Source organism: Symsagittifera roscoffensis, chromosome 5, assembly GCF_963678635.1.
Source record: "Symsagittifera roscoffensis chromosome 5, txSymRosc1.1, whole genome shotgun sequence".
Classification (NCBI taxonomy): Eukaryota; Metazoa; Xenacoelomorpha; order Acoela; family Convolutidae; genus Symsagittifera; species Symsagittifera roscoffensis.
Window position 1 is genome coordinate 17,298,519 of NC_087066.1, and position 24,309 is coordinate 17,322,827.

Here is a 24,309-nt window from a genome sequence, read left to right on the forward strand (position 1 = left end):
ATACTTGTATGAAAAGCGGGAATGCGTTTACCAAGGGTCATCTGAAATTGGTGTCCGGCGAAGGAAATAATCTGTAATATTTGTAAATATAAAGGACATTTCGGAAAACTGTGTAAATCGAAAGGAAGAAAACCCGCTGTAAATACTGTTGAAAAATCTGTAAATAGTCAGAATTGTTTATACTTCCCAGAAAACCTTCAAGCAAGGAGTGAAGAAAATTTTTGTGGCGTGATTTACAAATGGACTGAAGAGGGGATCAGCGAAAACGACGACTATTTCTTTCTTAACATCAGAACCATCTATGACACCAATGGTATGGAAACCAAGAAATTAGTTAATATTGGACTGGGAGACGATACGATAGTTAATCTGAACATTCCAGTTAATTCTGCGAGCCCAGTGAGCTTCCTGAAGCAAAACGTCCTGCACGAAATGAAGTTGAGAAACCCACAATTGAAAATACACCCACTAGACAAGAAGACTCGGGAATTGTACTGCTGGTTTACCAATGATACAATTAACATCATCGAAAAATTTGTAGTCAAAATACAACCCAATGGATGGATCGCGGACGAAACTTCATTTTTTATCACTTCTGGACATAAGAAGAATATCTTGGGAAACGATAATTTACCACGAATTGGAATTCGAAGCCCAACGGCAGCCTTTACCCGTCAACAACGTAACACTCCCGGACTTGTGTAAGTTCAACAATCATTCAGACACAATTCATAATCTGTAACATAAGTACAAAAGATTACTTAACAGAGTAGGGAAAATACTATTGGACAGAAAAATCACTCATTTCCACTCTCCATTGAAACCTATTCAAACCAAAGGCAGAAGAGTTCCTCTGCATTTACTAAATAGTGTAAAGGTGGAATTAAATAGAATGGAAAAAGAGGGGCACCTTGTGAAATTAAGCAAATGCGATGAAAACTGTTTTTTTTTAGTCCTATGAACAATTTTGGACTATAGGTAATCCTATGAACAATTTTGGGGCGCACTATCAGATTTAGCAAGATCATGCGAAATTGGAATCAACGCTGAACAGGAGTGGATCAAAGATGTATTTATTTTTAACATGAAAAACTGTGACTTACAACGTAGATTACTTTCGGAAACTCTTAATCCATTGGATGCACTCAACCAAACCATCATCGACGGAAAAGGTTACTACAACCATCTGAAACTAACAAATATGACTAGATCAATCAACCCGACAGGAAGTAGCGGCAGAGTGTACAAAAAATTTAATAATATAAAAAAGGAACCAAGCTGGAACATAGAAAGATCTAATACTTGTATGAAATGCGGGAATGCGTTTACCAAGGGTCATCTGAAATTGGTGTCCGGAGAAGGAAATAATCTGTAATATTTGTAAATATAAAGGACATTTCGGAAGACTATGTAAATCGAAAGGAAGAAAACCCGCTGTAAATACTGTTGAAGAATCTGTAAATAGTCAGAATTGTTTATACTTCCCAGAAAACCTTCAAGCAAGGAGTGAAGAAATTTTTTGTGGCGTCATCAACGCATGGACTGAAGAGGGGATCCGCGACAACGACGACTATTTCTTTCTTAAAACCAGAACCATCTATGACACCAATGGTATGCAAACCAAGAAATTAGTTAATATTGGACTGGGAGACGACACGATAGTTAATCTGAACATTCCAGTTGATTCTGCGAGACCAGTGAGCTTCCTGAAGCAAAACTTCCTGCACGAATTGAAGTTGAGAAACCCACAATTGAAAATATACCCGCTAGACAAGAAGACCCGGGAATTGTACTGCGGGTTTACCAATGATACAATTAACATCATCGGGAAAACTGTAGTCAAAATACAATCCAATGGATGGATCGCAGACGAAACTTCATTTTTTATCACTTCTGGACATGAGAGGAATATTTTGGGAAACGATAATTTACCACAAATCGGAATCGAAGCCCAACGGCAGCCTTTACTACCCGTCAACAACGTAACACTCCCGGATGTGTGTAAATTCAACAATCATTCAGACACAATTCTTAATCTGTAACATAAGTACAAAGGATTACTTAACAGAGTAGGGAAATTACTATTGGACAGAAAAATCACTCATTTCCACTCTCCATTCAAACCTATTCAAACCAAAGGCAGAAGAGTTCCTCTGCGTTTACTAGATAGTGTAAAGATGGAATTAAATAGAATGGAAAAAGAGGGGCACATTGTGAAATTAAGCAAATGCTATGAAGACTGTTTTATTAGTCCTATAGTGATAACAAGGAAAAAAGACGGTAGTATCAAGTTGGCATTAGATTCGAAACTTTTAAATAACCAGATATTCAAGAACAAATACCAAATGCCAAACATACACGAGCTTATCGACAACATAGCTCTCCAACTTTCCAGCAAAGGTTCAGGGGAAGTTTGGTTCAGTAATTTAGATCTAAAAAATGCGTACAGTCAACTACAATTATGAAAGGACACTAGCAAATAATGCAATTTTAGTATTTTAGGTGGTGAAACCACCCGGACCCACAGACTTTTAACGGGATTTTACGGACTACGCGATATGCCAAACTAATTCCAGAGGGTGATGGATTCTTTATTGAAAGACATTTTTTTTACCAATTGTTATATCGACGACATTTAAATAGCTTCGAAAGGATCATTAAATGAAACCAAAGCGATATTAACAAAAATTTTAAACATCTTAGACAACAAGAACATGGCGGTAAAATGGGAGAAATGCGCATTTTTCCAAAAAGAAATAGAGTGGCTGGGTTTCAAGATATCAAATTCGGGTGTGAAACCATTGGTGGGAAAATCAGATTCTATAAAAAGTCTCCCAAACCCCAAAAACATATCCGAATTAAGGTCGTTCTTCGGCTCAATCAACCAATATATGAAGTTCGTCCCGAACCTGTCAAATCTAAGTTCTCCCTTACGACAACTTTTAGTAAAAAAAATCAATTTATCAATGGAACAACGATCAAACAAAGGCGTTCGAAAAATTAAAGAAACAGATCGTCAACATTACAGAGAACAATCACTTTGACATAAAAAGGATGTCAAGATTAAAAACAGACGCTTCACATAGCGACCTGGGAGCAACTTTAGAACAATGGGATGGGATAAATTGGATAACAATAGCATTCGCTTCTCGATTTTTAAATAGCCACGGAACGAAATATTCTACAAACGAGCTAGAATTGTTTGGAGTAGTCTGGGCTAGAGAGCGTTTTAAAAATTACTTGTATGGCGCTGAGTTTGAAATTGTAACGGATCACAAGGCATTGTTATCAGCCTTAAATGCCAATCATAGTAACAAAACTATGCACAGCAGAATAACCCGTTGGGTAAATCGACTTTTACCAGTTAACTTCAAGATCAAACACATACCAGGAAAAGAAATAGGATTTACAGATCTACTGTCGAGATTACCTTCAGGAAAAGCCCTCCCAACCTCACTTTACGATAATGAATTTGTAGTGGCAACAGTTAAAAAGATCGTAGAAAACTTCTCTGTAAATATTGATTGTAAAAAGAATAATTGTACAAAGAAGAACGAATTGTACAATCCAGTGGATGTAAATACTATTAGTAACTTGGAATGAAATAATCCAATGGGCGGAAAAAAAGAACTAACGCTATGCATCCAACGGTCTTTCTTCTCGAATATTCCGAATTACGTCAACGACACATTTAGAATTTGTAATTCCAATCACTCGCGTTCAGAGTCCTGTACAAGCGGTTGTATCCCATTAAATCTTTCAAAATTTGATTTTAATTATTTTTACCTGTCAGATAAAACTTTCTGATTTTTTCTTGCGCAGTCACTGTTATCAGTTAATCATTCCCTAGATTCAGAAAACAAAAAGCGATTAGAAGATTTTATCACGTCCGCGAACTCGCTAAAAACTTCCCTCAGGGCGGAAAATAAAGGAATTCTACTGAATTTTAACAATGATATAATGTCAGACATCCATGAGAAACTACTTTCCAAATTTAAGGGAGACCTCAAGTTACCAGACACTCTTTTATCCCTCATTGAACATTGCTCTAATAGAACTAATTAGACTCATGACGGACGAAGACAAAATTCTCAAGGATATGAAGAAGGCAGTAGAAGAAGGCAGACCATTGGATAGATTCGGAGCTTACCCAAAGAATTTTGAAGAGACATCCATGTTAAAGAAAGACTGTTATTTAACGATAACAAACTGATAGTACCAGCAGCTCTGAGGTCGCCATTTTTTTCGCTACTCCATGAAACTCACCAAGGACATTTTGGAATGAAATCTCTGGCAGAAAACATTTGGTGGCCACATTTATACAGAGAGATTTATTATCATGGAAAAAATGTATCCAGTGCATCAAGGCTGGTAACAATTTCAAAGTGATTTTGGAAGAGAAATTACAAATCCTTTCTGAACCAAACGAAGAAGTATACTTAGAGTTCGCGGGTCCTTTGGACATAAATTGGGGCAACTCAAATTACCTTTTACTTTGCATCGACCGCTTCTCAAAGTTCCCGTCAGCAAAGGTAGTGAACAACACCTCGGCTTCTTAGATTTTAGCATTCATTGGGACAAAGTTATCGATGATTATTTGGGTACGGACTCGGAAATTGTATTTAATACAACGACTTTTGATATTGAAAGTGATTTAGATAAGTCAGGACACTCATAAGCGAGTGAAACCAACATTCAGACGACGAGTACTCTCTCAACGGGAACAGGCGATAACACAATTAGGATAGACAGCTCTCCGGAAAAGACATTGGAGACGCCCAAAACCCCGAAAAGCAACAAACCACGGCCCAGAAGGAATCCAGGCTCCCCTAAATTTTACGGAGACAGGCGCTTCATAGACCAGGTGACCCTAGGAGCAGAAACCATCGAAATAGCGGATTCCGACGACAAACCCCTGATCACCTTCTCCGGCACGAAAAACCTACAGACGAACTTTCCCTCAGACTCTCCTTCGGACTACCTGACACCACTCGAAGACATACATTTCCATCCAACACTGGTGGCGGAAACTACACAAGGCTCCTCGTCAACCCCTACCTCCTTGACGCCAAAGATCGCGGTACTATCCTCTCTAGTACTATCCATTGGAAGAAGTCAGACATGACATTCAGGACGATAACGGGAGCGATATATCTTCAGGCATAGACACAAATGTAAGGAAGGAGGCCGACAGTTTCCATGACATATTTTACGCCACATACTAAAACTCCGAAAACTGAAAAACTCGTTTAGCATAATTCTTAGTACCGACATTTTTTTCTCCATTGGTTACTTATGTTACGTATCTGTACTTATTCTCAGATTGAGTGACTTTGTACATTTTAATTAGTTAGTTATGTAGGTTAGCTTGATTAATTTGTTGATATGTCGCATAACCCCAATTGTACATATCATTTTGTCTGCTGTACAGTCACTGTAGATATCTGTTTAATCTTGTAGGTAGCCTGTATATATTAGCATATAATCATCTCCATTGTAAATTGTTATCTCTGTGAATTTCCATTGGTGCTAAACGCTGCTATTTTTTGTTTCAACTTTGGCCCTGGTGGAGTGAGGGAGATTGGAGTATATGTGTGATATTGACTACATTGGGGAGTGGGCAGATATAAATTTTTGTGCAGTGGGGAATGTTGTGATTTAGTATTTTAGTATCTCTTAACCTTGACCTCTATAGACCACTTCCTCAGGTATGTGGATGACATTGTTAGAACAGTCAGAGGGGAGCCGAGTTGTCTTCTCGATGCCGCCAATTCTCTTCATCCAAACTTGCAGTTCACTCTAGAGAAAACTAATTCGGAGGGGAATTTGCCGTTCCTGGATTTGAACATAAATATATCGCAGGATAGGCGTGTAACTTGCAGTTGGTATCAAAAACCAACAGATACAGGGACTATACTGAACTATAGAAGCTGCGCCCCAACTCAGTATAAGCGTAGTGTTATCCAAGGCACTGTACACAGGGTTTTTAGGAGTACATCTAGCTGGGAGCAATTTGATAAGGCTATGGAAACTAATAGGGCGCAATGGCTGACAAATCAGTACCCTGAAAATTGGTCCGCAAAGGTGGCTTCAGACGCCTTGTGCAAGATCATCGAGGGTAAAGGCAAGCCCCTGGATAGTGACAGGGGTTTGTCAGTTCAATCACCAAAGGATGAAAAGCCCCCAATGCTGATGGTGCAATATAGAGGTAACCAGAGCCAATATTTTGCTAACAGGTTGCGAAAATTAACGAACGTTCAAGTGGTTTTCACCACAAGAAAACTACAATCATGTTTACCATCACTGAAGTCAGCATTTTCTAATGACCTCAAGTCAAGAGTGGTTTATAAACTGTCATGTAGTGGATGCACTTCCACCTATGTCGGACAAACTGTTCGACATTTGACCACTAGAATTGAGGAACATAGGAAAGCAGACTCACCGGTAGGCCTCCACCTTCAGCAATGCCAACTTGAGGGAAATAGCGCAGATCTTAGTTGGGAAATTATAGATAGGTCAAACAACCAAACAAAATTGCTAACACTAGAGGCAATACATATCAGGAAAGAGAAACCGGGCTTGAACACGCGCGATGAGTTTAGGAGCAGGGAGTTAACACTGAAAATTTAGTCCCAAAATATTTTTGGTTTTTTATTCAAAACGTACATGTCTAAATCGAAATTATGACTCAGAAACTTCCAGACAAATTAATTTTAAAATGTTTAATTAATTTTAGAGGTTAAAAGTATTTTAATCTTAATAGTAATTTAGAGGTCAACTGTGATTGGCTAATTTTTTATCATGATGGTTTAGAACCAAATTGTATGTGATTTATTGTAAATAACATTTGTAAATTGATGTTTTATCGTCATTTAGAGTAGTTTATTGTAAAAATCCTGACGATGCACATAGTTGCGAAAACGTTTGAAATTTACTTTTTAGCAAAAATTTCTTCTATAGATTAAGCAAGTACCAGTATTGTCTACTCTACGAAGTCCAGTGGACTTCGCGTCACTAGTTGCTCTTTTAAGACATTGGTCAGTTTTAATTCACACCTTATTTTATTCCTTTTTAAACTTACCAATGGTATTTATATACTTTTATTAGCAACTGATTTTTTTGAGAGGAGCGATACCCTTTCTGACTATCACGGCAAGAGATTGTTATCCAAGAAGACAAAATCATCATGGACGGCCGGTGATCTTTGCGCTCAAACTATCTCTTTTGGCTCTCGAGGTACATGTTGAGCATTGACGCTAGCGATGAGCTCTTTTGTCGTCAAGCACGGGATGATAACATTTGGCAGCCTCATGATCTGGGCCAGCTCACACACCAAGGTGGCAAACGTGGACAGTGTGCCATACCACTTGAATACGCCTCAAAGACTGCACGGAAAAGTGCGTCGCGGCATTTTTTTTGTGGCAAATTGAACAATTGTACCACTCTAGGAGATTAGCTACGAGTATGGAAACAAAGCTTGCCTAGATTTTCCCAGCCAGAAAAATGACAAGTAAAGATATAGAGGTCGTGCAACAACAACAACAACGTCTCAAAAGACTGTCAAGAAAGGTACAACAAGAACCGCTAGATCTGGCCAAGCTTCCAAAATTCAGAACTAATTAGTTGGCATTCAAAAAGTGTTCAGTGCTTATACTTGGGAAACAAGCATCTAAGTTGAAACTTAAGATGTTTTTTTTTGAGAAAAAAATCAAAATTTTCTAGTTATTTCGTGTTTTTTTTTCGAATTGTTTCTGGCATGTTATAGGCTTGTTCCAATATTCCAAGTCTTTTTTTTGGCTAAACTAAACTCATTTTGAGAAAGACCCGTTTGAAGTTTTTAAGTTTGTTCATTATTGACCCATTTGCTTATAGTTTTAAACGTCGTTCAATCAAATCTGGATTGGTATCAATTATTTTTAATCGCAAATTGTATTCTCAACTAGCATTGCGTCATGGAAGTTGAACATTCTGCTCTGGATTGTTCATTTCATTTTCATTCCAGATTTTTCCAGATAGTTCATTTCCTTCTAGCTTACAGTCAGTTTTTAACAGCATTATTTTTCTCAAGTTGGAACTATCTTATACTCGGCTCTTTCAAAACTTCTCTCCGTATAAAAAATGTTGCGCATAAAACTTCACATTACATCTAAAAATGCCCTTGTACACCTTCCCTGGCTTTGCAGCCTCATATAAAACTGTTTCAAGGTTTAAGGAAAGGTGATAAAAAAACAATTTTTTACAGACAGATTACCTTTGTAACACTGTTTAACAATCTATTTTTTTTCTCCTTAAATCCGGTTTTAATATTCTCTTTATTTAACACCTAATTTTTGGTTAGTTTTCTGGCTGAAAAAATGTCCAAAACTTGTTTGTTGCAAATTATTCTTGTATTGAAAAAGAATTTTTTCTAAAATTTGTTTGTTGCAAATTATTCTTGTCTTAAAAAAAAGATTTTTTCTAAATGTGTTGCTTTCTTAGATTTTGTTGCAAATTTATCCTGTCTTTAAAACTGATAAAACTGAAAGTAATATTATACCACATATTGTTGTAAATGTGCTATTTGGCCAGAATGCTGCCAATTTTGTTCCGAGGAAATGATTTTAAATCAGAAAAATATGACCATAAGATACGTCAAATAGGACGATTATGAACGTTGTCTGAAAAAAAATTGAGTTAAGAAGGGTTGTTTTGAGTTTAAAAAAAAGCATTTTCAAAACTTCGACTTAAGTAAAGACACGTGACAACTCTAAAAATTCGCAAAACATAAAACGCGAACAACAAAGAGACAGTTTTCACTATTAGAAAACTAGACGGCATCTGTGACATCCAACATCACGGCAACGTGAAAAACGAACAATCGATATTTGAAGAACAGAAAACCTTCAAAGCTTTGATTTTACAGTCACAATCATTACTGGACATATCTCACGAGCCAGGAAAGCTGACGGAAAGGATTGCAACCTTTCCTGTTTGCGCAAATGGAACTTCTTTGGCGATATGGAAGAAAACGAAATGGTCTCTGGTTGGAATTTGGAATGGAGAATTTACACTTAAAAAGTTTTAGCTTCCTGGAAAATCCTGAAATGAAATTAATAACATCTAAGTTTATTTTCACATAATGAGAAGCTGGGAGTTGAGGGAAAGTGTCAATTCATCTCCGATGATTGAGGTAATTTTCTCTACTGTACAAAAACAGTAGTAGTATAGTATCTAAATCGTAATAAAATAACAGCCCAAATTTTGGGAGTGACATCGTCGTCTGAGGAAACTGAGACCCAGCAAGGAGCTCACTGTTTTCTCATGCAATTTTGTTAATTTGAGCGGCTCGGCTGATAGCCTTTAAGCAAAAATGATTTCGTCAACCCCATCTAACGATAACCTCCTTGAGTTGGCTGGTGTAGAGACGGTTGAAAAAGCATCTCTATTTAGATTGTGCCTGTCAGTATTATTTGGAAGTTGAACCTTGATTTTAGGGAAAACAATTTTTTTTGAAAAATTCGAATCCATCATGTCATGCTCAAGTTTCTCGCATCAACTAAAAATAAGAAGTTATTGTGATCAGAAAACTTGAATCAGAATTGGGGGAAAGTCGATAAAAAATCATACCAGAGTAAAATTGCCGTTCGCAATTTTACTGAAATCATCAATTCGAGTAGAGCTGTCTTGTTCCTGACAGAGAGCATCCCGAAGCCCTAAGAAAGTACCATCGCTGGGCGAGAAAAAATCTTGATTGGGCAGGCAGACGAGTCACGCTGCCCAATGGTTAATTAAACTGAACTTTTTGATTCACAACTATCTATTACAAAAACTTTCTAGAGTTGCTTTACTCTAAAGTCGTGTCACTATAACAGTACTTAATTTATTTTCTTGAGTGCATTTTATGTGATTATGTTGAGATAATGTGAGTCATAGGTTGATCCATCTGAACTGGATCGAAGGTCCACTGTCCAATAAAAAAAATGGTATATTAGAGCTTCCAACCTTGTTATTGATGACGTTCGCATGTTTTAGGTAATTAGAGACCTAGCCATGAGTGGGGGAATTTTCGTAGTGACCTTTAAGCTGTAACACGATTTTGTAGTCTCGTATCTTACGCGAACCGAATTGGCTCCGACTGAATGAGGTATAAAAGCGCGAGAGATAGTGTCCCTGACCCTTGAGCCAATGGTTATAGGGCATATTCTTCTTAACCTCATATGTGACTTAGGCAGACGACTGTTGAAACTCTAGCCAACCGTTTTATAAGTTAGTTTTTCTCGCTCGGTATGTAGTTCCGGGCGAGTATTACCTAATTATTCCTGTTCGAATGTTTCGTTTTTGATATTTTCTCAAGTTTTTTGAAGTTTTTGAATTTCGTTAACTATATAAAGCAATTTTGTGCACTTTTCTTTTCATTCATACTCAGGTTTTTTGTAGATCAAAACTTATACGGAACCAAAAATTCTGACGATATATTGAGTATTTTACTAGGCCACTGTAACATTCGACCGGAAGTACATATCGACGGAAAAAAGCTAGGTTGTAAAACGACTGGCTAGCGTCTAGGCACAGCTCTAAATGCTTTTAACCGTCTCTACAAAAGCCAAATATTTGTGTGGTCCTTCTAACATCGGGTCGACAAAATCGTTACTGTTTTGGGCTATCGGCCAGAACGCTCAGATTAACTTACTTACATGTAAAAATATTGAGCTCATGGCTGGGTCTCAGTATCCCCAGACCACGAAGTCACTACTAAAATCAGGGCTATTACTTGTTTTTTATATTGATGTAGTCATTGTTCAGTGAATAAAAATCAACATATCCATCGGAGATTGATCAACCCCTTCCCTCAACTCCCTGCTATTCATACTCTGACAATGAATTCGATGTTAATTGAATTCAACTCAGGACATTCCAGAAAGCTTAAAGTTAATAAAAAGAAGTTAGTTTCCTCCCTTAGACCCTTCCGGATTCTGGAATCCGAACGAAGAGCGGTCTTATCGTCCCTCCGGAAGGCTGGTAATGTCGTCCCAATACCCATCCTGTTTCTCGGGAAGTTTTCAATAACGATTGTACAGTTACAATCGTTACTATTCGGACAGCTTCTATTGTTATTTCAGTCGTTACTATTGCTGCGTTCTCACGAAAATCTGTCTGTCTTGTTCTATTCGCGACAATCGTCGTTCTGATTTTCTCTCAATTAAGTTAAAGCAAAATTTTAGGGTCTTGACGTGTCTTTATTTTGGAACGAATTTATTACGTCACGCCAAACTGACCATTCGAGTCAGAAACATCTTAGATCATTCTAGAAGAACTATCTTCTCGAATGCCAACCAATATAAAAAATCTACGATATCATTTGTCTAACAGAGACATGATTAACTGAAAATGTGACGACAGGAGCAATATTTCTTGACAAATTTAGCATCCATAGGAATGACAGGCAAAGCGTTAACGGCAAATCAAACCACGGAGGTGTTATAATTGGGATAAACCACGAAATACCTCACTACTGCATACCCTCAACTTTCAATGACTGCCTAATAGTCAAGCTCTTGATAAAAAACCTCGTCATTATAGCTTGCATATACTGTGCCCCGAAAGGAAGCGAATACCGCTGGTCGTCAAACAACCTATTGAGTTTTCTGTATTTTATTAGGCAAAACCAAATAGAATTAAATGTAAGAAACGTGATGATTACTGGAGACATCAACTTTGCTCAAACGGACTGGTCGACCCTAATCTCCTCTGAGGAAGACGAACAGGCCTTCCTGGACGCTCTTGCAGAACTTAACTTCGAACAAACGATAACGGGAAAAGAAAAAGAACAACTCGACGTAATACTCTGCAACCACCCAGATTTGTTAACTCTCATGAAAAAAGACAATAGACTCACATCCTTGTATAAAACGGATCATCCTCCTTGCCACGCAAAACCCAACTTAATTTCAAAAATGATTACATCAGAGAAAAAGAAGTGAATGACCGCAATGGCTTCCAGGGATTCTCATTCTCGAAAGCAAACTGGGACAAAATAACTCAATACATTGATGAAAACCCATTTAACCCATATCTAATGACTGAACTGTGATAAACTTGGCTACTTAACATGATCAAAAAGCCAAATAAACGAAATTGTTCCTATCTTCAAAGAGGGAGACAAGCAACTTGTCTCAAACAACCGACCAATAAGTCTGCTAACGGTTATCTCAAAGGTGTTAGAAAAATTAATTTTCGATAAAATGATTTCATCAGTAAAATTCAGCATCTCAAACTCACAACACGGCTTCCGACGAAAACGATCTACTGCTACAAATCTCATTGAGTATCTCCATGAAGTATATACTTACTATGATAATATCGAAACAAATTACCTGGCTTGCCTCCACCTAGATTTCCAAAAGGCATTCGACGAGGTGAACCACGCAATGATACTTGGAAAAATTAGGAGCTTTGGTTTCACAGGACAATGTTTAAAGCTACTAAAAAATTATCTAACAGATAGAAATCAAACCGTTGGCATTGGACAAGCAGTATCCGAGCCATTACCAGTACACAGTGGTGTGCCTCCGGGGTCAATTCTCGGACCTTTGATGTTTATCCTCTATATAAATGACCTACCAGATTGTGCAATGTCAGCAAGTTTTGGCTACAAAGACGATAACAGATTGTTTGAAATGACCCATTAATTTTAAATATCGATGCGAAGAGAATTTGGAATTTGTGTGTAAAGAATTCAATGGCAGTAAATGTGTCAAAAACCAAAATTCTCAGTGTGAAAGAAAATGCAAAAGTTGAAGTAAATGGAACTGTTCTTGAAGAAACAGCAGAAATGAAAGATTTAGGTCTTATAATCACTAGCACATTAAGTTGGACTGAAAATGTTACAAATAGATCTGCCAAAGCTCTGAAGGCATTATGCACTGTGAATAGAAACATCTCCAAAATAACAACAAAGGCCATGAAATTAAAATCATACAAGTCATATGTTGTACCTATTGTAAGTTATGGCTCATCATTATGGAAACCCTTATGGAACCCTTATGGAGAATTGACTGCCGATGCATGAACTGTAAAAACATTAGAAAACTAAACTTTTAAAACTTTTGATTTGACCAAAACTGAAAGGGAGCTTACTCCCTTGGATTTATTTTTTCTAAATTCTTGTTTATTATTATTATTATTATTATTACTATTATTATTTTTCCTAATTCGCCAAGTTGTCAAATTAGTACAGCTAATCCACTAAAACGGTCAATCTTCCCAGTCCGATGTTATAATAAAAATTCGTTGCCTTCTGGCGCCATTCTGGTCGAATGTCACACACGCACGACAAAGCTATGCTTTGGTTCTAATGCTTTTACGTAGTTACTTTTGATTGAAGGACTTTGATTTCTCCACTTTCTATGTCTTTCATTCTTTTTTTTTTGTCAATTCTTCTCTTACAATAAGATTGATGAGGTCCCCAAGGTAAACATACAAAACAAGCTAAACTTTTGCTCAAGATAGCCCACCGATTCACGCAATACCCGCATTTTAACAGAAGGCGACTAGAGGTTTCGGCCGATTCACACAACAAACATTTTAACATGAAGAGTCTTAGTGCACCCTCCCATTCTGGCAATACTCCCATTCTGGCATCAGTGCGCCTCCTTCTCCAAAACTTTCTCCGTGTGCCTCATGAGAGGAAACGCCACTATGGTCATCAGTCGAGCCTTCTAGTCTTGTGCAGTTTGAGGATCTCTTTTTTTTCTTTTCCTGTGCTTTTTCCCTCCCTGCTGGTGCTACTTCATTCCATTTTTAAATTAAATTTTTAATTGCAGTTATATCTCTCCGTCGATTAAACTTGTCTTTTAATACGAATTCCAGTGACTGACGTTTTATCATTGGAATTCGTATCTCTGTTGAAAGATTTTTAGGATGATACTACCCGTTACGCTTTACGATTTTTCTTTGAGATGCAAAAAAAAGCTGGGTGCAAAATCTCCGCCCTGTGCCATAAATCCCTTCCGTCACTCCGTGACTTGGTCCAAAGAAATATATATCCTTTTGCTTTTTCATCAATTGGTTTTGCGAATGAAGCACGAGATTTCCATTAAAAATTTAGTTGACATGTTTAATGTAATTTTTCACCTTCTGAAGTTTTCAGTCAAAATGAATTACTAGCAAGCGTATCACAATGGTAGATACTCGAGGATCTAGTGCAGGGTCTAATGCCCCGGGATCCGGCCCATTGATGGTTGGACCCAACTACAGAGTTGGAAAAAAAATAGGATCTGGAAACTTTGGCGAATTGAGAATTGGTGTAAACTTGTACACGAAGGAAACAGTAGCGATCAAGTTGGAGAATCGGAAATCTCGTGCTCCTCAACTTCATTTAGAAAATCGCTATTATAGAATGATGGGGAGTTACGAAGGACTACCCTGTGTTCACTATTTTGGACCATGTAATCAGCACCAAGCACTCGTTATGGATCTGCTCGGAAAATCTCTGGAAGACATGTTTGATTTGTGCGATCGAAAATTTTCCTTGAAAACAGTGCTAATGATAGCTATTCAGCTCATCCAACGTCTTCAGTTCGTTCATGAAAAACACCTCATTTACAGAGATATAAAACCTGAAAACTTTTTAGTCGGGAGAAGGAGCTCCAAAAAAGAACACATAATCCACATAATTGATTTTGGATTGGCCAAAGAGTACATGGATAGAGAAACAAACAAGCATATCCCTTACCGCGAGCATAAGAGTTTAACAGGAACCGCTAGGTACATGAGTATCAATACACACTTGGGAAAAGAGCAGAGTCGTCGAGATGACTTGGAAGCACTTGGTCATATGATGCTGTACTTTCTTCGAGGCTCTCTGCCGTGGCAGGGTCTTAAAGCAGATACATTAAAAGAAAGGTACCAAAAGATTGGAGAAACTAAACGAAATACTCCTATTGACGTTTTATGCGAAAACCAATGCGATGAGTTTTCCACATACTTGAGGTATGTCAGAAAGCTCGATTTTTTCGAAACTCCAGATTACGAGTATCTGATTAACATGTTTCAACGCCTATTTGACCGGAAAGGATTTGAAAATGACAGGATTTTTGACTGGAGTCTTATTCAGACACCATCTCCGAGTCCTTCTGTCATCGAGGAAAATTTCCCTGCGAATCGTCCCCGCTCGGGCTACCCCCCTAACAAACCAGCAACGGGCTTCCCTCTTGATCCGAGACAGGCCTCAAAGTACCCAAATAATCAGCCTCATGAGCAACCCCCAAGAAACACGGAAACGTCACGCGGTGAATCAAAGTTGGTTCCTCAGAGAACTGATGGATCGAGGGTAGGAACCAACCCCAGTGGACCAAATGGGGGTGAGATTGACTCGGAGATCAACTGCTGTCTCTTCAAGATCAAAAAGAAGAGAAAAAACAGAAGGAAGAGCTCAACGGCCGAAAACAACAGGATTCGCTGAGCTTCCATTCACGAATCAAGTATAGGACTATCTACCATTAGGTTCTTCTGTTGAGCTAAAGCGCATTTGCTGAAAATATTTTGTCAATTAGTTATCGAAAAATCGTCAATTTATGCTGTCAACAACTTTCTGAAATTCCTCGTTCAAGAATCAGCTAGCGCAGCAACTACACATCTTATGATTGCAGTAGATCGTTTTGATGGTTTTGATTTGTCTAATTTTGATTAAAACTTATTCCTTCTTTCGGACCACAAAAATTAGCCTAAAATGTTTCTTCAGCCGAACGCTGAGAAAGAAAACGTCCAAAATCATCTCATATGGGATTTTGAAGATGTTCTCAGCTTATCACTTGCCGTCGTAAAATAAAAGAAATTAGTTAGATTTATTTGATGTTTCGTTGAGCCTAATCAGCTGTAATATAAATATTACATTTCAGAAGCCATCAAACGTTCTGTTTAAGGACGCTTTATGCTGGTAGCTGGCACCCACTACTATCATACATGCACTAAACTTGAATCAAGTTTACTATCTAACGCTCCCCTGAGAACACGAAAATACCATCCTGAATGAACTCAAGAGAAGTTTTTTTTTTTATTATTCCGCAGTTTTAAGTTCAGCTAATCAATGCACTAGTTGCACATCGGGTTTCGTCCTGATTATGGCCGAACAACTGAAGGAGGCTAACGTTTAAATGTTGTTTTTATGGGGAGAGTGTGATAGTTTTACTTGGTCTCCTCCTAACTTTCCTTGTTTTGTTCATTTATTGCGTCCAGTAGTCCGTCTTCTATCCGTTCAAAATAAAACAACGATATCCATGTCAGCCGTTTATTTCAATTAAACAAATGTTATTAGTAGTTATTTTCATTGTTAGCTTGTGCTAATAGCAAACCAACTCTAATGTGCTCCTATTTTCTATTTTTATCAGCTTAATTTTCTTTATTCAGAATAAATTTTCTCAACGTCCTGTTGTTTTTCGAAGCTTTTAACTGTCAACGCAACTGAAAAATAAAAAAACATTCGCGTAACTGATAGCAAATAGTAGCTTTTACGTCACATGTTTAGACTGTGCTGAATAAGAATTAGAATACGAATGAAACTGCAAATCTTCCAATCAGCAAACAATAATCAGCAACTCGAGTCATACGTCAATGAGATCGTAACAGTTCTGAAGCACAGAAACGAGATTCTGTCAATTAGCTAACGTAGTGTTTAATGAGAGTTTGTAGACATGGTTGTGATAGTTAACTAAAGGGAGCAGCAATTCATATAGTGATTTAATTTAGCAGAAGCGATTTTACTGAAAGCTGTAGTTTTGTAGGTGCTCTGCTAGTAAAAAATGCTAGTAAAATTGTTAGATGCAAGATTTTATAAAGGTGTCTTGTATGTTTTTTTTTTTGCAAAAGCGAGCTGGAAGTTCATGAATCTGCCTTGGATCAGTTTTCGACCAGTTTTTTAATTGAAAATTTTTGAATATCGCTTATTTTTCTTAACCTATGTAGTGAAATTTCATCTAGTATGCAGAATCTGGATCTCTGACAATTCTTGACCGGAAAAGGCTCAAATAGTTCCCCGTTGTCATTGTAATTTTGTAAGTGTTAATGAAACATATGAATTTTAAGTCATTCAGTTATTGTTTTTTTTTTTGATATTTTACATTGTTTTTTTTTATTTTGGCGTTTTGATTTTTCCCGCTGTTTATTTTCCAGATTATTAACTTAACTAAAAGTTAACAAAATCCTTTGAATCATTTGATAAAATCAACTTTCTTGACTTGTCCATTACATTTGGCCTCAACGTTTACGCGTGAGACGTTTACGCATAATTTTAAGATTTTGAAGAAAGTTTTTTTGGTAATTTTGACATAAATCATTTTGACGTAAATCATTATATTTTGACCGAAAGTTCAGTTTTCTCATTTTCGTCGTCTATTAGTTATGAGAAAGAAATAAAATTAATTTGCTAATGAATCCGTCTTGTGTTTTGGGTAACTGATTTTAATAACAAATGCAAAAAAAATTCCTGGGTTTTTAGCCGACGATTTCAAGTAAAGACACATCAGTTGTCGAATTTAGGTCTTTAATTTTGGATAAAAAGGGGTTTTCGAATGATTTTAGCTTTTTTTCATTGCAGTTGCATGTGTTTTTGTTTTTTCTTTATACAGTACAACTACTAGCCCTGGATTTGCTTTGTTTGCTTTCGTTGTTTTCTCTTGAAAGCCTTATTCGGTCTAAATTGTTTCGGTTTGTTTTAGCGGAATAATTAGATAATATAGCGTCGTTCTTAGGAAAGTTTGGCTTGGCTGATAGAGGTGTTTTCGTCAAACGAGAACCATAAGAGATGAATTATGCAATGTTTCATTTGTTTGGTATCGCAAGTGGTACGAAGCTCTGCTTCACCTCTGTCTTGTTTTTTCAAAATCATTCGCGAATGAATTTGAAAACACAACACAGAGGTGAAGCAGAGCTTCGTACCACTTGCGATACCAAACAAATGAAACATTGCATAATTTCATAATTTGTCTCTTATGATTTTCGTTTGACGAAAACACGTCTATCAGCCAAGCCAAACTTCCCTAAGAACGACGCTATTGTATCAAAAACGCTACCGTTTATTCAAAGATATGTAAAAAGTAGCTTTTCACGCTTGGAAATTGTAAGCGGGATCAAATGAGAATCAAGTATTTTTCGGAATCAAGTATTTTTACAATGGAAATTGTAAGCGGGATCAAGTATTTTTCATTTATAAACTTGTTTCTAAATTCAAATTGCGTTGTTTACAAAGAGATGATAATTTTTTTAGGAGGGTTTTGAAACATTTTGTTGCTCGAAATGTTTTATGACGATTTTTCCGGCTCAACGATCGTCTTAGTTTTGGCCTCTTAGTTACTGATTCATTAATTTTGTTTCATTGCTAGTTTGCCGCTGACAATTCTTTTTTTCTGAATGCGTTTTTCCAAAATTAAATTAGTATGAGACAGGTTCAAAATTTTTGGTTGAGTGCTTTTGATTTGTTCAAAACCATTTTTTTTTCGGTCGGGTAGCTTGCCATTCTATGTTTTTGATAAATCGCAAATGGTGCGAAGATGCTGTTGTTTTCAGCCTCGAGAGGACGTGTCCGGCATGCCCACACAAAGCCTCAAAAACTTCGCAACGAAGCCACAAGTCTATTGCGGTAAAAAAAAATGTTCTGGGAACAGTTAAAACGATGAAAAGTGGTATGCGGAAGAGCAATCTAGATCGTTTCGGGGAGCTTTGGAGTCAATTCGATTCAGGTACGTATTGAAGAAATGGGTATATCCAGATCTCAACTCGGGGAGGGATCCCAGTGGAACGAGGGAGGGATTATTCGGTTGGGATTTTTAATACGGTCTTCGGGGCAGAACGTTCGTGGGTCCTCCATCTGATATGGCCTGTCTAACTCAAGTGTGTATTTGTTTGTGAAGCTATTTAAGATAGGTAAAATTGGAAGAACTTCGTTCACTAAAGTTTTTGAAAGGCGTAAGAGTTTTAGTTTCGGATAAGATAGTGTCCGTTTCAAGGGTTTGAAATTAAAGCACCGAAGGGCGGATGTTCCGTTGGTGTTCGAGATAATGATGATAAAAAATGCGGATTGAAAAGAACGAAAGTCTTGAGCTCGAACTGCGACGCCATTTGATGGTTTTGGTCCACTTTTAAAAGTTTACATTCCGAGTGTAAATGTGTCCTTGCGCTCATTTTTGTGCACCCTGTTGTCACGCGGAGAGCAGTATTTTGATGTTTTGTAGTTTGTTTAAAGAAAATTTTCTGGCAGCGTGGGACCTGGCAGGGCTCGGATAATCTTAAATTGATCTTACCAATGCTTTTAGAGTAACCAGTGAAGTTTCTTTGACTGGCGGCAAGAAGTTCCGGATAGAGACTTTATGATCGATAACATGCGGGCAGCTTTTGAGGATGTTCGCGTACAATGTTCTGCGAAACTTAGGGACATTGTTTAAAAAAAGCTGGCCGAACTTTTATAAGAAAGAACAAGTCACTCATAGCCGAAAAGTTTGTGCAACTTAGTTAGAGAATTGGATGAGATTGATGAGGCGGTTAAGTAATTGCTCGACTTAGAAAACGGCGGGAATTCATCTGCGTACGAGCGCAGTGTTACATCTGGGGGCGAGAGTGGAGCGTCATCGACGTAAAAATAAGAAAAGTGTTGTTGATTAGACTGAGTCTGGAGGGACGCCTTTACGAACAATCCTAGGTGCTGACAAAGCGTCCCTGTACATAACTTTTGATTGACGTCCACCCAGGTAGTGGGAAAAGTTCTTAAGTAGGTTTTCGGTACGCTGGTGCCATGAAGGAGATCCAGGATGGTGCAATGGCTGATTATATTGAAGTTTGGTATGGGTGGAATTGATTAAAAGTTCTTCATTTTTGACAGTTGACTTAAAATCTACACTGTGCAAGGGAGTTTGAAACTATGACATGTTCGTTTTGGTTGGGGTACCACTTACGAATTTTCTCTAATGTACTGGATTTTAATAAGAGAAAGAAATAATGAAATTTAAAAGATTAATGTCTGTTAAAAAGGCTATGGCTATTGGTCCGATGTGCATTAGGCGGTCGGTGCATAGACCATCCGGTTATGTTTTTAAGGGCTTTGCCGCATTGATGTTATTCTCATATTTTAGAAGAATAAAACTTAGTGAGCCTTCGGTTCTAAGTTTGAGGGCTTTTCTCATTAGCTGCTTTTCGATTTTTTCTGCTTTAGTGGGTTTTCAATTAGTATATTGCACGTAAAAAAATTTTGTCATTAAAAGTAATTGAATGGTTTCCTACCAGATACTTGCTGCCATCTAATGATTGGGACACTTTCCAGAATTTACTGGAGGACGTATGATGATTAAAATTCTGGAGGAATTCTCGCCTTCTCTTTTCTTCTTTAGAAGTTTTGGCCGTGATCTTTTTGTATAAAACATTTAAGAAAGGGTCCGATGGGTTGAAAAGTCTGATATGATCTCTCTAGTGAGCAAGTTTCTTTATAAACTCATTGAGGGCTAGAATTAAAAACAATTACGGCCAGCGGGTATATGACGACATTCTGCAGCAAATATCGTGTCAATAAAGTTCAGTTCCGCGGCGTGTACACCGTGCTGCGCCAGTTTTTTCACTGAAATCTCAATTTTTTTAGTTAAATTTTTAGTCTGCCTTCCTAAAAGTAGAAAAAGTTTGCGGCGAACGGTATATCTTCGGCACTTATAATCGGAATTAATATTGGGAGATGCTCTAAGCTTACCTTTAAAATTGTTTGCCTTGGAAGATTTAATAAAATAGACGGCGAGGCCAGGGAAAGACCCGAGGATAGGGAAAGACCCGAGGATGCTCACATGTAACTATCCTATGGGAGCCCAGTTTGATGATATTCGTCTAGTGGGGGTAAAGGTAAGTTCAGTATTTTTGCTCCGAGTCTGGCCCCATGTTGGTCTTCGGTGATATTGGAGAGGGCATTATCGTCACCGAGAACGATTCTGTTTTCATCAGATGAGAAAAGCTGTAATAAAGGCTTTGAAGTCTTTGGGGGCAGCTAGGTTGGGGAGTGGTGTAGAAAATTATGATACAAAGATTTTGGTTCCTGGCCTTTAGTTGTACGCATTGCGCCCCTAAAATTCGGTCTTTCACTATTTCTAGTTCTCCTTATAGAAGGGAATTATAAAAAGGTTGGAAAGAGTCCCTTCCTCTCGAACACGGACCTTTTTAGTAATTGAGTAATTGGGTCCAAGCGAGGAAGTGCTATTTTTCAATTTTAAATTTGTTTTTGAAAAACCTCGTTACGGACGCGAAGTCAGAGTTTGATAGGCTACAAGGGGAGGTGTGATCACTGGGTGAGAGTTTATTGTTGGAGGGGGATTTGTAGCGGGCTGGCGAGTAAGCTTAAAGTTTTTAGTCCCATGAGGGGGTAGTATATAAGATTCATTCTTAGATTGATAGTGAAAATCTTTGTCGTGCTCTCTGAGCTTTTGAAAACCGCTAGACTTAAAGTGGTTCCAACCACATATATGGCGACAGACGCTGGCTTGGCTCCGTAGAATTTTTTTTGTTAAACGAAGTTCCGCTTGGTCTGTGTTGATGGGACTAAAAAATATAAAAGTTCGAAAAGTCCCTTAACACTGTCTGATGTCTTTGTTTTGCAGTTTTTTTTTCTCATTCAAATTTGCTCTGATGATTTTTGCTTTTTCACCTTCATTCTCCTCATTTTTGTTTCCGGTTATGTTTGCGGAGTTCAAATTGAACCGGGCCCCAAAGCTGTTTGTAGGGATCAGCTGTCCTCAAAGCTTGTTGAAAGTTTATTTTGTTGATCCATGCGCTACGTTCAGGCTATCAATTGTCTATCAAAATGTTCTGACAATTTGGCTCAAATATGAGGAATGAGTCAATTTGATTACAAAAGTTTGAAAAAATTAGTTCATGCTGTTTTTTTTCCATATAATTCCTTAATCATCGTTAAACTGGTGAGACAGGTTTTTCGAACCATCAGTGCTTCTACAAAGACGATTTGAACTTAAAAAAAAACATTCAAGAAGAACTATGTAAAAACAGAGGGGAAAGAGCTCCACTCTCTTTGCATTCACACGCACCGATAAAAAATACGTTACGTTAAAACGTCGAAATGTGTCGTTTTTTATACTTCGCAAAGTTGAATTAAAAATCTGATTCAGTAGGAACAACTTTGCAAATATTAGATATATTTCACATTTTCCGACTATTCAATGTATTTTTTGGTCTTTGTCATTCATTCTGAATGCAAGCAGATTGAAGCTTTTCGCCTCTGTTTTATTTTGCATGGCGACATGTCGCTTGAAAAAATTCCTTTGTTTTTCAGCATGCTTTAGCTCGCTGAATTTCGTTAAAATCTAAATCAATACTGAAAAGGTTTTAATCTGAGGTTGTTTTCGAATCTGTCCGACTTAAAGTTTGTTGGCATATCTGAAATCACACCGTTTTTTATTGTTTTTTTTTCGGTACCGGCTCCATTCGCCCTTTCGTCCTTCACCCCTCTCAAACTTTTTCGTCCTTCACCCTTCTCATTTTTATCCTAATTATTTAAATCAAACCGAATAAACCGATAGTTAGCCAGGCTGCTAAAGAGCGTAGGATATCATCAAAATGAACATCTTAATTTGTCCAAATTTTTGCAGAAAATGGCTTTGGTCTGATTTCATAGAGTTTGTGATTGTACTTTTTAATCAAACATAAATGATACATTTTCTGATAGCTTTTCAAGCTAAAATGCACAATTTTTCGGAAACACAAGCTTTGATGCGGGTTTTCAAATAATATTTTCAAGCTCTGCTCTTTCGGAAGGTTGCGATTTGCATAGAAAGAAAATCCATTTAAAGTAGCTAATTTACAACCGCTTTTTATATACAGCTTGTTGCTTCGAACCTGAATGACTGAATTCGTTTCTGAATTTTTGACTTCAGCCTTTTTTTGATTGACTATTTTGTTGGGTTACAACTTATCCTCTGTGCAGAGCAAATCTAGTCTCTGAGCGAAAAAACTTCATTGAAAGGCACACGGTTTTAATTTTTTTACTGGCAGTTTGTTATGGCATTATTTTTGCAAACTGCATCGGCTATTACGTAAGTTCCAAAAAGGTGTCGAAAAAAATTGGTCGGTAAATTTCGGTAATTGAGCCAATTTGTTATTTAGTGACTTCAATTTCAGTATGTTAGGATCAGAAAAGTCTACCATACAGCGAATCTGGAATAGTTAGCACAATTGTTTGAGATGGCTAAGAATTGTGGTTTGAATCCAGTCTGGACCTGTTTTTTTTGCAAACTAGAAATTTTGCGCTGTTTCGGACCATCGTCCGTCTGTTTATTTTTGTTCGGCTTAGTTCCCGTAGCCCGACTCATTTTGGGTCAGCTTTCTCCCAAGTTGCTATAGCACATATCTTTGAGACAACAAAGCCCGGGACCGGTTCGATTCCAGTTGGGACCTGTTTTTTGCTATCTGAAATTTTTCGGCTGTTTCAAATTATTTTCTTTCTGCTTATGTTTGTCGGTTTAGTCTCGCAGAAATGACTTTGAAAACAGTTCGGCTTTTTTCGAAGGTTCCGAATCGCCTTGTAAAGTTTCTTATGGTGCAGGTAATTTTGTTCCATGAATTTTTTGTAATGGCAATTTTTATTTTAAAAGTTCTGGCAAAATAATTTTTTTAAAGTTTTTTTCTTCAATGTTTGATTTTTTTTTGCATTTGCTTTTAATCATAGTAATTCATTTTTATATCGCAATTGATTGGCGCAAAGCTCAGGTTTGCCTATGTGTATAATAATTTGTCCTTAGGCTAAAATAAGATTGAGTTTACTAATAAGAAAACTAGCGTTGTAAGCTTAGTTTAGCGCTTCTTTGGCAGTAAAATTTTTATTTACACTAGCAAGCTTGCGAACATTAGTGTATTAGTACAGACCTTCTTTTTTATATAAGCTAACTCGCAAATAAAAGTGTTTGGTTATTTGGTTGCACTTTTGCTGTAGTCACGATCTGTAGCATTGGAAATTTCATAGCATCTGTTCTCTGCTTTATTTGTGGCCAGTGTTTGTGATGTATAAGTGTCCGTGGATCAATGGTTAGTGTGTGATAATCATAATGTCTAGGTCACAGATAGAATCCGAGATGTAGCCGAAAATAGAGAACCAGCTCTTTAAGCTTCATTTCGCACATCTTTGGCAGTAAAAATGTTTTTAAACTTTAATGTGGAAACAAAGAAATTTTAGATTAAAAAAAAAATTGTGATTGTATTTCATTTTTAGAATACACTGCTGTCGATTATGCCTATATTATTAATTTTCTACTGTTCTCATCTCACCGCGCACAAAAAACTACACCCAAATTTAAAGAA

At 37.3% G+C, this 24,309-nt stretch overlaps 1 protein-coding gene across 1 annotated transcript; it reads left to right on the forward strand.

The window, feature by feature from the left end:
* The first annotated feature begins 14,125 nt into the window (after positions 1-14,125).
* On the forward strand, positions 14,126-16,404 carry LOC134846892 (casein kinase I-like). The gene has a single exon (XM_063864305.1). The coding sequence runs from the start codon at positions 14,159-14,161 to the stop codon at positions 15,440-15,442; it is 1,284 nt and encodes a 427-aa protein (XP_063720375.1). The 5' UTR covers positions 14,126-14,158; the 3' UTR covers positions 15,443-16,404.
* Positions 16,405-24,309: the final 7,905 nt, after the last annotated feature.

Coding starts and splice junctions, on each gene's coding strand:
- LOC134846892 (XM_063864305.1), top strand. CDS start 14,159: ATGGTAGATACTCGAGGATCTAGTGCAGGGTCTAATGCCCCGGGATCC.